The sequence below is a fragment of the Rhinolophus hipposideros genome, assembly GCF_964194185.1.
Source record: "Rhinolophus hipposideros genome assembly, chromosome: 20".
Taxonomy (NCBI): domain Eukaryota; kingdom Metazoa; phylum Chordata; class Mammalia; order Chiroptera; family Rhinolophidae; genus Rhinolophus; species Rhinolophus hipposideros.
The window spans coordinates 13,982,539-13,998,081 of NC_138066.1; the positions used below are offsets into that span (position 1 = coordinate 13,982,539).

At 47.3% G+C, this 15,543-nt stretch overlaps 1 protein-coding gene across 2 annotated transcripts in view; it reads right to left on the reverse strand.

Annotated features, from left to right (window-relative positions):
- Window positions 1-15,309, reverse strand: part of RAP1GAP2 (RAP1 GTPase activating protein 2) — a 211,920-nt gene extending 196,611 nt beyond the window's left edge. For both annotated transcript variants that reach the window (XR_013991821.1, XM_081027059.1), the window contains exons 1-2: window positions 15,168-15,309; window positions 2,951-3,067 (exon numbers count right to left, since the gene is read on the reverse strand). Coding sequence is in view for 1 of the 2 variants with exons in the window: in XM_081027059.1 (XP_080883185.1) it covers window positions 2,951-3,067; window positions 15,168-15,217 (167 nt within the window). In the remaining variant the exon portion in view is untranslated. The remainder of the gene's footprint in view (window positions 1-2,950; window positions 3,068-15,167) is intronic.
- Window positions 15,310-15,543: the final 234 nt, after the last annotated feature.

Genomic DNA, 15,543 nt, shown 5'->3' on the forward strand with positions numbered 1-15,543 from the left:
TAAATGAACAGACAAGGGAATGTTCCTCTTAGAATCTGAGACTCAGAACAGCGTGTCCTTCGCTCCCTCACTCTGGACATTGCCCTGAGCTCTTATAGTCCCAAGATACAAGCATGTTCTTAAAACCTAAAACACAAGGCCATCCCCAAGCTTCTAGTCAATTGGAACATCTCACACGGTTCTGATTCCCTTGCCCTGCTACCCAGGGACAGACAGGACTGGAGGCCAAAACAGACTTCGCCTTGATCCGTGTTAAATTGTCCCTCCTAGATTTGGATCTGGAATCCAACCTGCAGGGCAGTATGGGTCCCAGTTCGGACACCTCTCCTGTGGGGAGGGTGCCCAGGTTCCTGCCATCAGCAATGTCACCAGCATGCTATCCACATCCTTCCTCACCAAGCCACTCAGAAACTCAGCCAATGGCAGCCCACTTCTCAACCTACCTAGCTGTGCCATCTCCCTGCCCACACTCCTCTGTGTCACCTGCAAGGCTTTGCCAGGAAGAAAAGAACAATTTGTTGCTCAAACTCACAACTCCTGCTCCAACACCCTCAACCTACTTTCTAGTGTGGAAAACTAATCAGAACAGCAAATAAGCTCCCCCCAGCCGTGTGGATTCTCCAGACATTCACTCGCTACTGATGATCACCCACTTCTTCCTTTTCTAAGTGCCTCCAAACCATTTCTTTAATAACAGACTCTTAGCAGGACCAGGACTGATGCTGAGTTCCTTTATTTATGGTCTGTGGACTTATTTCCTCTTTGTAAAGATAGAAATTACCTTCCCCATCTCCCGCCTTTGGGCACATGCCTTTTTCTCTGAGAAGCAATGTGCACAGTGGTGGTGAGCGCTGCCACTTACTCGCTGTTATTATTTAACCTCTGCTCCTCGGTGTTGTCATCTGAAAAACGGGGAGAACAGTAGTATCTAGGTCATAGCATGGTTATTAAGACTAAACCCATTTTTCCTGCAAACGCAACACATAATGAACCCTCAGAAAATAACTATTAACCTTCTATCCCAGAAATTAGCACAGCCACGGAGCTATGGCAGTCTTCTCTTCAAGTATCCTGGGACATAACCTTCCCAAGTATGAAAGCTGAGTTATTGCAAATGGCTCCATCCTGTCTTATGATTGCTTCCCTCATTCACAGACTCGGCTCTGCTCCTAGATTCTAAAGAGAATCCTTGTTCTTTGATTCAGAAAACAGAGCAGCTCCGTCGCCTCAGACAACTTGCCCGGGCAGGAGGTCTCACCCTCCTCTTCTTCCCTTGCTCTTATCTTGGGCAGGTGTAGCTGGCCCACCTCAGTCTGGGGGGGCCTCCCTACCAGCCTTCCTACAGGTTCTGAGCCTGCGTTGTGTTCCTTTCTCATCCATCCAGTGCCTGTTTAATGAGCTCTTCTCTGGGTTAGGACCTCGGAATACAGAGGAGAATGAGATAGAAAGGCCCTGCCCTCACAGAGCTTACATCCTGGGGGCAGGGAAGGGGGCACCAACAATGAACACACAGACAAACAAGATAATGCCAGGAGAGGTGAGAGCTTTGAAGGTCAGGAAAGACGATGAGGGAGAAGCTACTTTATGTCAGATGGCATTTGGCTCGCACTACACTTTGCATGTGGCCTAAAACTGAATCCCACCGTGTACCCTTCATGTCCGAGTGTTGCTAGTATGCTCCCAGGGCAGCCACAGTGGCCTCTTTTTTTTTCCCTGCATGCGTTCACTACTGTACACTCAGAATTTCCTTTTTGCACCCTTCCCAATACTCTTGCCTTAAGCTCTAGGGGCCTTTGTGTCTTTTCACTACATTACTTGAAATCCGTTATTTGAAGTCCAGGGAACTTGTCTGACCACCCATTCCCTGAACACTAGGAATTCCCAGGTGGCCTGAGTCACCTTTCCCAGTGTTCCTGTCACTTCCCCATCATCCTCTAATTATTTCTTCCTTTTTGGACAGAACTGAATCCAAAGTACCCGTCCACTTCATTGTTTCCCGTACCTTCTGAAGTCATCAATGCGATAAAGCAGATGAACTACTCTTAGCTAAATAGGATTCCTGGCATATGTCTGGGGGGGTGAAGGCTCATGTCACTTCTAAACCTTATTCCTGGGGCCAGTTTGGGGGACTTCAGTAAGAGCATCATCCCTTTTCTCCTGTTAGCCAGGCCATGTGTCCCCACCCCCCGTGATATCACTTCCATTCCTCTTTCCTTCAGCCATTCCTGGGAGGAGAGAGCCGTTCATTCTTGGATTCATTTAGGGTCCTGCTCATTTAGAAGCTGGTGCAAAGAGATTTTGGTGGGGAAAGTGGGAAGAAAGGTCCAGAATCAGGTCTAGCAGAAGCCTTGGGAAGAGGGGGGGCAGGGGAAGTTGGCAGGAGGGCCACCCAGGATATTTCTGTTGACGCTGCTAACACTGGTCATACTTGTCCACAGTGTGGACAAAGAGTGGGCAGGAGCCTGGGAGCAGGAATTTGCGCCAAGAAAAGTCCTCATATCCCAGCCCCTCACCCAGACTCAGTGTCCCAGCTGGATTCCCTGGTATAAGGGAAGAGAGAGACAAAGAAGGCAGGTCTGTCTCTACCCAGGTCAAAGCAGGGGCTGCCCTGCCACTCTCCCTGTTACAGAGGAACCTACTGATCTCCAGGCTTTGGAAATCGCTGCAGGCATCATTTCACTGGAGACTCACGATCTTCCTGACAGAAAGCAGAGAAAATATGATCATACCCATTTTACAGAGGAGAAAGCGGAGGCCATGATCTACCTCAGATCACTCAGTGCATTCTAGGCTGGACAAACTCTTTACAGGACCCTGGGAGGCCTTTCCACCACTGAGGGCAATGATTCCCCACTGTGAGCTTATGGACCAGCATGGCTGTATAAGTACCACCTGAGGGGGCCTAGTCCCCGGGGCAAAGAATGTGAGTAAGGGCTGTGGGTTATTTTACCTGGAGGGAGACTCGAGGTCAGCACGACTGAGGATGCGATGTTGCTGAGGGCTGTAGAGCCACTGGAAGGCTGTCAGTGTTCTCTCCTCGATTCGGAAACGCCCTTCCTGCACGTACCTGAGGGCGGGACAGGAAAGAGTCAGGAGGTGGGCAGGCAGGGCTCTGCAGAGCTCTTCTGGGGAGTTAGCCCTGCTTGCTGGAAAAAGAGAGAGCAGGAGTACGTGTCCCCAAATATGCCCCCGGCTCATCTTCCTGAAAACATTGTTTCCAAAGGGCCACAATTAAAATTCCCCAAACAGGAGGCAGCTACAGGGGATAGGTTTCAACTCAGTAGATGGAAAAACTTCCTAAAATTTAGTTGCCTGAAGTTGAAAGGAGTCACTTGGGAGGAGTGAGCTTTCTGTTACCGAAGGTAAGTAAGCAGAGGATTTAAGCATCACACAGGGTCTATTCTCCGATCCCCTACAGTACTAAGACATTGGACTTCTTGATATCACAGAAACAGAAGGGCTGCTCGGGAGAGGGGGTCATGAGTCAAATGTCAGGCTTAGTTCTTCCAAAACTTCAAGGATCTCTCACAGGACCCCCACCACCCTCCAGATAGACAATCAGCCCAGCATAAGGATGGGGGAAGCTGGGCTGGGCAAGCTGAGCACAAAAGGGTCTCTCCCACTCTGGCCAGCCCCTCCTGGTAGAACCATGAATCCATTCATAAATCCAACATTTACTGAGTGCCGACGATGATGCACAAGAGACTTGATCCCTACACTCCTGGAGTTCACGGTCTTGTGGAAGAGAAACCATCAGATAAACACATAAACAAATATGTCATTACCAACGGCCTCCTTTATACATTACCAGTGGGAGAGCCGAGTGGTCCAACCCCTCTCCAGGACAACCTGACAACATCTGTCTAAGTCACAATTATATTTCCCTTACAGCCCAACGATTCCCCTATTGGAGAATTAATCTACAGACTAGCATGTGGACAAGGTTATCTGCAGCATTGTTTACAATAGCAAAAGACTGAGAACAACTCAAGTTCTCATCAGTAGGGAGCTGATTAAATACCATATTTTGCCGTGTATAAAGTGCACCCACGTTTTGGGCCCAAACTTTCAGGGGGAAAAAATATCTTTCGCTTTAATTTTTTAATTCAAATTTTTATTTGTTCACATGTAGGTACTTGTTTTATGTATTATAAAGGAATTTTAGCATTTATTTTTTAATATATTATGGTACAAAAAACTTTACGTAACAAATAATTACAAAACACAAGAACAGACACAAGGTACAAGAAATTTTATGTAGCGGTAACAAATTTATGATATTTATGCATCATAGAAGGCCAAGAACTCTTCGTCTTTGCAAGTTCATCGTAAATTCAACAAAATCGATTATCGTATTCCAGGGTATTATCTTGCATATGGATATCATTATTGATTTCTAGAGTTACACTTCTAACTCATAAGCATAAATAGAAGAATTAAAAACATTTATATGGATACGGAATTAGTACTACCCATGTATAATGTGCATCTTTATTTTTCCCTCACAAAGCTGGGCAAAAAGGTGTGCATCATACACAGCAAAATACGGTAAATTATAGTGCATCTATGTAGCAAGGCAGTGCGCAGCCATATTTTAAAAAAAAACGTTTACAATGAGTGTTCTCTGTGTGCTATCATACAAAGATCTCCAAGATGCATTCTTAAGAGAAAAAAATCAAGTGCAGAAAGAGCAGTATGTTATAATTTATGTCAAAAGGGGGGCAAGGAAAAAACGATGAATTTATATTTACTTATCTTTGTATATAGAAATCCTGGAGACACAGAAGCTAATAAAAACGGTTACCCACGTGGGGAAAAGGGGGAACTGGGCACATGGGGCATAGGAGAGTGACTTTTTAATAATGTATTCATACAGGAGAGGTTTTTACCTATTCCAAATGGGGTGTGTGTGTGTGTGTGTGTGTGTGTGTGTGTTTGTGTGTGTGAAATTACAAACTGCATAAAGTTCTATGAAAAAAAATTGTGCAGCTGCTCTGATACTGCCCCATTGGGCTCAGGCTATTTGCTGGGGGCGGGGATTTCCCAGAAGGCAAGGTTGCTGGAGAGCAGAGCAGGCTTGCATTGCTCCCGTGGCCTCCCATTCAGAGCATCTGGCCCCCACCTTTCTCCCTTCACTCTACTCGACATGATGCAGCGGGCATTGTGGGAAGATCATCTGGCTGCTGGGAGGAAGTTAGCAAAGCACCCAGGTGAGATACTATCGCAGGGGTCCAGGTGGGGCAGTGGTGGTTTGTACAGGGGGCTAGTGCTGGAGGCGGAGTGAAATGGGAGGACTCTCGAGTGCGTTAAGGCTGTAGTGCTGGCTGGACCGGGTGATGAGTTGGACATGAGTGAGGGGAGAACAGGTGGCAAAGTTGTGCCAGTTGTTCCTGGTTTGTGCAGGCAGCTGGCTGCAGTGCTATTAATGGTGGACAAGGACAGGTTTGGGACGGAAGGTCCTGACTTCATTTTGGGACATGACCTTCCTCTGTGACCTGCTTCCTGCCCCAAGATGACTCCCCTCCTATAAAACCTGGCTTAAAACTTGGCTCCTCCAGGAAGCCTGCCCTAATTAAGCCCCTCCTGTTCTTTTTTTTTAAATTTTTTTGGGGGGAATATTGGGGAACAGTGTGTTTCTCCAGGGCCCTTCAGCTCCAAGTCATTGTCCCTCAATCTAGTTGTGGAGGACACAGCTCAGCTCCGAGTCCAGTCACCATTTTCAGTCTTTAGTTGCAGGGGGCGCAGCCCACCATCCCATGCAGGAATTGAACAGGCAACCTTGTTGTTGAGAGCTTCTGCTCTAACCAACTGAGCCAGCCACCTGCCCCTCCGGAAGCTCAGCAGCAGCTTGTTGTCTTCAATCTAGTTGTGGAGGGCGCAGCTCACTGGCCCATGTGAGAATCAAACCAACAACCCTGTTGTTCAGAGCTCCCGCTCTAACCAACTGAGCCATCCAGCTGCCCAATCCCCTCCTATTCTGATGACAAGTTTCCATGCCTTTCCCCACCTTTGGGCTCCTCAGGACTCAGTCCAAATGACATGCTCTTGTATCTGTGTGGGGACCAACAAAGGGCCATTAACCAATGGCCTCCAAAGAGGGAAACTGAGTGGCTGGGTGGCATTGTAACTGCTTTAGTGCTTTCTGAATTTGAACCGTGTATGTTTTTGAACAGTAAACATCTTTTTTATTTTTTAATTTGAGAACTTTGCTGATCATGAAGTCTTAGATCATTAGGACCAAAAAAAAAAAAAAACCCAGGAGGTCACTCATCAGTCCCACAGCTTTATTTTACATGAGGACACGAGGCGCAGAGTGGGCACAGGGCTTGACAAGGCCAGAAAGAGCCAACACCTGATAGAGGTATCCCCGCACTCCCAGCTGATAATCCACAATCAGGGCTGTCCCTAACCCCACCTGGTATACACATGTCCCTAGGCTGAGAGCAAAATAAGCAACTCCGGAACCATCCCCACCCAAATCCTCCCCTCACCCATCACTCACCACTGCCAACAGGGGAGTGCAAACAACCTCAGCCACAAGCACCATCTCCACTTCCTTGCCCCAGTCAAAACCCAGCCACCCCTCCCTTCCCCTCTCTCTCCATCCCCTTCTCCCAGAGGCAGGTGGAGGGGACTGTCTCCCACTCTTTGAAGGCGCCCTGACCAGGATTCCACTTACCAACTCTGGGTGAGTGATTTTCCACGGGGAGTCCCAGATTCCTCATCTGTCAAATGGGAGTAATAATAATACCCACTTTGAGGGGTTGTTGCGAGGATTAAATGAGATAATGCTAGAGAAGCTCTTGTCATGTCATCATTGTCGCCTTCCCTCCCCACCATCCCCACGGGCCTTCATCAGTCACAGGCCTTACAAGCTTCCCTGATGACAGACAAATCCACTCTCTGCATTCTCTGCCCTAAGCCTCACATCAAACCGTCTGGAACTGGTGGATCCCATTTGAGAGATGAGGAAGGAGAAACTCGGGAGGGACGTGAACTTGTCCAAGGAAGCAGCAGAGGCTGGCCTCCTTCGACCCTTCAGCCATGGCATCCAGTTTCTTCCTAACCAGCCCACTCCACACACGCACATCCTCTCCTTCCCCCATACCAGCCCCTACTTGCCAACACAGACCTTGTCAGCTCCCCCACTGCCCCAGAACTTGGTGTCTTCCCACTGCGTATCAAATATCATCCAAACGGCTCACCTCAGGCATCCAACCCTTCCCCACTTTGTTCCCTTCCAGGCTTTCCCACCGTTACCTGTCACCCTCCTCCTCAGTCACACATCAGACCCCTGCGTCCCTGACAGTCTTTCCGTCTTCAGTCATGAGACGGCTTTTCTTATCTTGAAGCCTTTGTTCAGGCTGTGCTCTGACCTGAACTGCCCTCCCTCCATGTCTACCCCAGACCTGCCCACCCTGCCCCATCTGATCAAACCACACAGCCTCTAAGAATCGGTTCCCAACCCCCAGCCAGAATCCAAGTCAGCTCCAAGTTTCCCAGGATGCTTTGCTTAACCTTGATCACAATGTTGTTCTCGGCCCGCCTGTACTTGAGTTATTTATGGGCCTGTCTGCCTCCCCGCTAGAGTGCAAGACTGTGTCTGATCGGCTCTGAAAACCCTGCAACATCCTTACGCAGCCCTCTGGTCGACTAAGCCAGTCTGCCATGAAAATCATGACAGCAACAGTGATTGTCGATTCATTACATCCTTGGGAAGCTCTGATGCAGATTATCTCCACTGATGAATCCAGTTTAACTTAGGAAGTATATTTGCTGAATAAGACCACATTGAATATGAAGGAAAACAGAACACTACCCATCCCCAAATATCTCCCTGCCGTGTCCCTGAAATTCCATTGACCAGTACACTGAATAGTGCAGAGGGTCTGCCTTATAAACCACTATGAGCCATTAAAGCTTTAGCAAGAACCAGCTTCTCCCTGGGCAAGTAGGAGTCAAGGGACCTGGGCACTGACTGACGGGAATGAGGAGAGAGAGGGAGGGGAGGAGCTGCTCATACAAACAGGCCCCAGATTGTGGGGGTGGGTGACACCTCCAGGAGGATGCAATCCATTACCCAAGAGAACAGGGTCTGGCATTTTACAGGTTACACCTATTTGTTTCAGTTGAACACTGGGGTAGGTCATGCCTGCACTGAAACCTGAACCTTGCAAACATTATGCTACGTGAAAGAAGCCAGTCACAAAAGACCACATACTGTACAATCCCATTTATATGAATTGTCCAGAATTGGCAAATCCATCGAGACAGAAAGTGGATTAGTGGTTGCTTAAGGCTGGGGGGAACCAGGGTTGGGAGGTAATGGAGGAGGAGGACTGCTAAAGGTTATGGGGTTTCTTTTGAGGGTGAGGAAAATGTCCTATAATTGATTATGGTGACGGTTGTACAATTCACTGAAGATACTAAAAACCACTGGATTTTACACTTTAAATGGAAGAGTTGTAGGGTACGTGAATTCTATTTCAATCAAGCTGTTATAAAAAATAAGTAAATATCCATACATACGTACTGATATAAATAAATAACTGAGTAAATAAATAAAGGGGGGAAAGAGACAAATCTTCCTTGCAGAAGAATTCCGAGCCGTATAGGTAAATATTCCGCCCTAGAGAAGGTAGATCACAACTCCACTCCACTTCAACATGGGCTACACTTAGTAACTTCCTTCCAAAGAGTACATTATGGAAAAGGGGTGAGGGAATAGTAACTCTACAGTGGAGAAGGCTGACAAGCACTACCTCAGCCAAATAACCAAGGTCAACGTCCACAGTGACAAATCATGTTGATAGTATGTCCCCTTGACATGCTGTGATGCAATTGCCACTTCCTGAGACTAATATAAGATAAAATTATATTGAATGGCAACTGTAATTGAAAATAAATAACAAAAGAAGAAAGAAAGAATAATGGCACTCTATCCCCATGCTCCTCCTCCCCAAAAATCATAATCCCAGTCTAATCATGAGAAAAACATCAGACAAATCCCAGTTGAGGGACATTCTACAAAATATGACCAATACTCCTCAAAACTGTCAAGGTCATCAAAACCAAGGAAAGTCCAAGAAACTGTCACAGCCAAGAAGAAACTAAGGAGGCACGACAACTAAATGTAACGCAGCATCCAGATGGGACCCTAGAACAACAAAAAAAAGGACACTGGGGAAAAAGTAAGAAAATCTTAATAACCTGTGGACTTTAGTTAATAATAATATAGCAATACAGCAATATCGATGCATTAATGTAACAAATATGCCATACTCATGTCAAATATTAATAATAATAGGATAAACTGGGGGTGGGGGGGTGGGAACTCTGCAGTATCTTCTCAATTTTTCTGTAAATCTAAAACTGTTCTAAAAGACAAAATTTACTAAAAAATAAAAAAGACTAATTCCCATGATAAACAAAGAGCTTTTATAAATAAATATGAAAAAATATGTAATGAGCAAAAAGGGGAGGTGAAGGGCCAAGGAAATTAATGAGTAGTTTCTAAAAACAGAAACACAAATGAACAGTAAACATGAAAAAATTCAACCTTTCTTTAAGTAAAGAAATGAAAATTAAAACAATGAGAGACCGTTTTTCACTGGTGAGATTGGCCAAGATTTAAAAGTGTGTTAGGGGCCGGCCTGGTGGCTCAGGCGGTTAGAGCTCCGTGCTCCTAACTCCAAAGGCTGCCGGTTCGATTCCCACATGGGCCAGTGGGCTCTCAACCACAAGGTTGCCAGTTTGATTCCTCGAGTCCCGCAAGGGATGGTGGGTTCTGCCCCCTGCAACTAACAACGGCAACTGGACCTGGAGCTGAGCTGCGCCCTCCACAACTAAGACTGAAAGGACAACCACTTGACTTGGAAAAAAATCCTGGAAATACAAACTGTTCCCCAATAAAGTCCTGTTCCCCTTCCCCAATAAAAAAAAAAAATCTTTAAAAAAAATAAATAAATAAATAATAAAAAATAAAATAAAAGTGTGTTAATTTCCAGTGTGAGCCAAGTTGTGGAGGAAGTGGCCCTGACATATCCCTGCAGATAGTATAAAATGGTACAATTTCTTTGGAGGTCACGTTGGCAGTGTCTTTTATAATATGCATGTGCTTTCACTCTGCAATTTCACTTTGAAAACTATATCCAACTATTATCTCTGCACATGTGCATGTAATAGGTTCAGAGATGTTCACTGCAGCAATGTTTGTGATGTCATAATATTCAAATTACCCTAAAGAGGCTAGGTGAAGAATTTATGGTCCAACTGACAATGGAATACTATGCAGCCAGTGAAAAGAACACGGCCAGAGCGCTCTGCGCTGCTTTTCCACCACTTGTACAGCCTTGACCTCTAGCTTCAGTGAGCTCCCTTTCCCAGGCTCTAAGACCTACCCTCAGAATCTGGGCAGGGCCTACCACAGGCTCTTAGATATAGTGGGACTTCTGAAAAAAATGCATATTTAATAAATTGAGCTGATGAGCCCAATCAAATTCTAATTTAACTTTGAGTACTTTATGGAGAGTTTGGAGGAGAATCCGAAGGAAGAGGGCTATTCTGGAAGGACAAGTGGACATGAGTTGTTTTAAAAAAAATGTATCCATCATTGTAATATCATACAGAGTATTTTCACTAACCTAAAAATCCTCTGTGCTCTATCTATTCATCACACACACACACACACACACACGCACACACACACACACGCACACACACACACCCTGCCAACCTGATCATTTTACTGTCTCCTTAGTTTTTCCTTTTCCAGAATGTCATGTAGTTGGAATAATATAGCATGTAGCCTTTACTTTATGTAGCATTTCTTTAACTTATTGATATTCATTTAAATTTCCTCTAAGTTTCTTCATAGCTTGATAACTCATTTCTTTTTAGTGCTGAATGATATTCTATTGTCTAGATATACAGTTTATTTGTCCATTCACCTGCTGAAGGACACCTTGGCTACTTCCAAGTTTTGGCAACTATGAATAAAGATGCTATAAATATTCATGTGTAGGTTTTTGTGTGAATATAAGTTTTCAACTCCTTTGTGTAAATACTATGTGTAACTGCCAGATCGTATTGGTAAGAGTATGTCTAGTTTTGTAAGAAACCACCAAGCTGTCTTCCAAAGTGGCTGTACCATTTTGCATTCCCACCAACAATTTACGAGAATTCCTGTTGCTCCACATCCTCACCGGCATTTGGCACTGCGTGTGTTTCAGAATTTGGCCATTCCAAAAAGTATGTCGTGGTATCTCATTGCTGTTTTAAACCACTACTTCTTTTAAAGCATACATTTTAACAAATTATTGATATGGTTTCTAAAAGATCTCAATTCTCCCACAGATTCAAACATGGTAATTTACCACCCTTGGACATTAAACAAAGGTTCTGCCTTGGATTTTCACTTTTTAAAAGCATGTGAAACCTTTTATTTTATGAGAGAACCACTAAAGTCTTGCCCCACATTCTATAGCGATTTAGGTGTGCCGACACTCTTATGTACCATGAATATATAAAGAGGTTAGCCAATCTGAACAGCTGAAAACTTTTATGACCAAGGAGCTTAACAGCTATGCATTCGTTTCCTGTGGAACTGGTTCGACCTATACCAATAGCTTAGGGTATGAATCTGGTCATATCTCTTTCAATTCTAATTGCTTGAATCCTACCTCTCCCTCAAACTCTATTCTTATCAAGTTCAATATCTTGCTTTTGAATTTTCCAAAAGCCCAGATCCTTACCTAGTCCTGCTTCTGAAATACCAGATGCTGGGAAAACTGGAGTCAACCACCCTCTACTGCCCTTGCCTCTGCACACCACAAGGTGGCGCTGTGGAACACCAGTCCTGCACAGCCCCAGACACATGGAAACCACTTTGGGGAGATCTGTACCTGCTGTTCCTGCAGTGGAGTCCCACAGTTGGGCTCCAAAGCTGGTTCCCTCGGTTCATGTTCAGACATTATTTCCCCAAAAGAGACCCTGAGCAGCATCCACTAGCTTTCAGATGTTGAGCCCGAATCATTCACTGTCTAGACTCCAGGATATTTGGCAAGCATTATGGACTGACGTTTGTGTCCTTGTCTCCACACCACCCCCAACACCCGCCAAATTTGTATTTTGAAGCCCTAACTCCCAATATGACTGTATTTGGAGACAGGGCTTTTGTGGAAGTAACTAAGGTTAGGTAGGACCCTCATCCAACCAGATGAGCGTCCTTCTAAGAAGAGACACCAGAGAGCCTGCGCACTCTCTTCACCACGTGACAGCACAGGGAGAAGGTGGCCGTCGGCAAGCCAGGGAGAGGGCTTTCACCAGAACCCGATAATGCTGGCACCTTGATCTTGGACTTGCAGCCTCCAGAACTGTGAGAAAATAAATTTCGGTTGTTGAAGCTCCCCAATCTGTGGTAGTTTTAAAAATTCATTTATAAGAGTGCTTCTAACATTTAGCAAATTAACATTTAACCTGTTATGTGGAAATACTGTTATCTAGTTTCCATTCTACCTTTTAACTTGATTGTGGGTTTGCATCACGTGTTTTTGTTGCCCAATAATTCACCACTCCTCACTCTCTCTCCTGCTCAAAGTTCTGTGGTTTGGGTGGGGCTGACCCCAGGCCCCAGCTCCACGGGTGGGCACATGACCCAGGCTAGCCAATCTGAGCAGTCCATCCTTCTGACTATAGTGATTGGCTCAGGGATGGCCATGTGACCCAAATCAGGCCAATGAGATGACATCCTGAGACTTTGACTGGAACCACTGAAAAGGAAGAGCTCTCTTTCTATGACAGTCACTAACTTGGACGGCGGCCTGCAACCGATCACCACTTGCCTCCAGGAGGAAGTAAAAGTGGAACAACTGAGAAAGTAAAGGGACCAAGAGAGTAGAGCACTATTTGTGGATAATATTTCAGCATCTGAATGTAGGTATGCCTGAAACACAGAGTTCCTGGAGTTTTCAGTTCTGTGAGCCAACAGAGCCGGTTTGAGTTGAGAACTTATGCAACCTGAAATCCGGGAACCAGGCGTCAAGGCCGACCATGCTGGGAGCATGCCATGTGGTTCAGAGGGCTTCTTTGCCCTCAAGAGTGCTCCCTGCCGGGCTGCCTCACCACTCAAGTCACCTTCAGGACCTTCTCTAAACAATGGGCTTTAATCTGGAGGTGAAAGGTGACCCAAAACCTAAGTAGGGCACTAACAATGATTCATGCATCATACGGTCCAGCCCAAGATCCAACCCAGCCAGGCAGAAAGAGAGAGTCAGAGCAGAAATCCAGGCTCTGCCCCTTTTAAACTCTTCCTGTTCCTCCTCCAGGAAGTGAGGGAAGGATTTAAACTAAGCAAAGTGATCTGGGAAGTCCTGGGGGCCTGTGGTGATGCCTCATTTCCAGACAGAGGGCACTAAGTAACTGCCAGCCCCCACCAGCTCTCCAAGCAGACTAACTCTACTTTTATCTGATGTATGCATTGGGGCTTCATTTGAAGAGTAGTTCCTAAATAATAGTAGTAGTTGCTAAGTAATAATTTTGAGGACCCGCCCGGTGACTCAGGCGGTTGCTCAGTTGGTTGGAGTGCAGGCTCTCAATCTCAAGGTTGCCAGTTCCACTCCTTGACTCCCGCAAGGGATGGTCAACTGCGCCCCCTGCAACTAACAACAGCAACTGGACCTGGAGCTGAGCTGCGCCCTCCGCAACTAAGACTGAAAGGACAGCACCTTGACTTAGAAAAGTCCCGGAAGTACACACTGTTCCCCAATAAAGTCCTGTTCCCATTCCCCGATAAAATCTTTAAAAATAATAATAATAATAATAATAATAATAATAATTTTGAATATTTGGACTTTGATTCTTGGAATCCTCCCAAGGTGGGGGTTGGTGAGCAGGCTGGAAACGCAGTGACCCCTCCTGCTCTGATATACTGAGATTTTCTGACCACATGAACTTGGCTGTGTAGCCAGGCTGGGTGTGAAGGTCCAGGAAATAAGAAGCAAAACAGAGGATCATTTAAGCCCCTGTGCAAGATTTGAGTTCAAACCCTGAATCTGCCGCTTGCTTGCTGAATGACCTTGACTAACCACTTTCCTTCACTGACCCTCACTTTCCTCGTCTGTAAAATGGGGGTGGTAATACCTTCTTCTGAGTATCACTGTGAAGAATAATTGAGTTCAATGCCCGGATCCTGATTATGGTGGAGCCAATAGGAAGTACTCAGGAACCTAGGTTGTTATGATTGATAATATTGTTGTTATTTATATTCAAGCTACAGAATGTAACTGGTGAGATGTATCTGGAATGCGACTTCAGAGAGGCCCCTGGCTTTGGTATGGGCGGGATGATGTGGGATGTGAAGGGGTCCCAACCGGGCATTCTCTTTTGATTCTTGGAATCCCCCCAGGTCAGGGGTGGGCTGAGCAGGCTGTCCTGAATCCTAAGCCCCTGCAAGCAGAGGTCAGGTCATTGGCTGAAGCAGCCCTCAACATTCAGTCCCGGGAGACATGGGCCCAACCCAGGTGACTGAGCTGCGATGCGTCTGAAACCCTCTCAGCCTGCAGTCCCGTAACCCGACACCGGCTGGCTCTGATTTCCCAGCCGAGGCAGGACTGCGGTGGGGGTAGGGGTAACCACCCCGCACACTGGGACCTCTTCCCTCGCCTCCTAGGCCTCCTTGTGTATGCCCTCCTCCCCAAAGGGTCCATCCCCCGGGTTCCTGTGTAGGACAGGGCAACCCCTTGAACACAGGAGCTGAGGGCTGTGGGTTGTGCCCTCTCCAGGCTCAAGTCCGTGGCCCGACTCTGAGTAGCAGAAGGAATGGAGGTAGACAGGGGACCCCCAATGCACAAATAAAAAAAGCGAGGTGGGGGGAAAAGGGCAGGAGGGGAAGCCCTGCCCCTGAGCCTGTGGCAGGAGGATGGAGTCCCTCCAAAACCTGACGCCAGGGACCGGGTCCCAGGTCCCAGCGCCGATCTCCCTGGAGAGCCGCAAAGACCCGGCTCGGGGACTGTGACCAGGCAGCCCAGAGCCTCTCCGTAAACCCGGGCCCGCAATCTCAGTTCCAGAAGAAACTTTGGGCCAGCGCCCCTGCTCCTTTCCGCGCCGGCCCGGCCTCGGGTCGCAGCGCACGCGGCGGCCGGGCCCCCTGACCCCAGGTGCCCACTCACCAGCGCACCAGCTGCCAACGCTTCTCCCCCGGCGCCCGGCGGCTCGCCATGTCTCGCCCGGCCGGCCACCCTCTCCCTGCCGCCTCGGGCCGCACGGCCGAGGCTGCTCCGGCTGCCGCAGGCCAGTGCCGAGGGCGTGCTCGCTGTCGCAGGGTGCGGCGCGGGCCCAGCGGGTGGGGCGGGCGTGAGGCACAGCGGGGCGAGCCCCCGCGGTGCGGTCAGTGTCCCCCTAGTGCGGCGGCCCGCCCCACCCCTGGAGCCCACTGGGGCTGGGTCACCGCGCTCCTTTGCCACAGCCAGAGAGACCACAGCCTGTCCCTTCACCAGTGTCTCGGGAGTACTGGGCGAGGAGTCAGTCTCTCCAAGTTCTACTTTG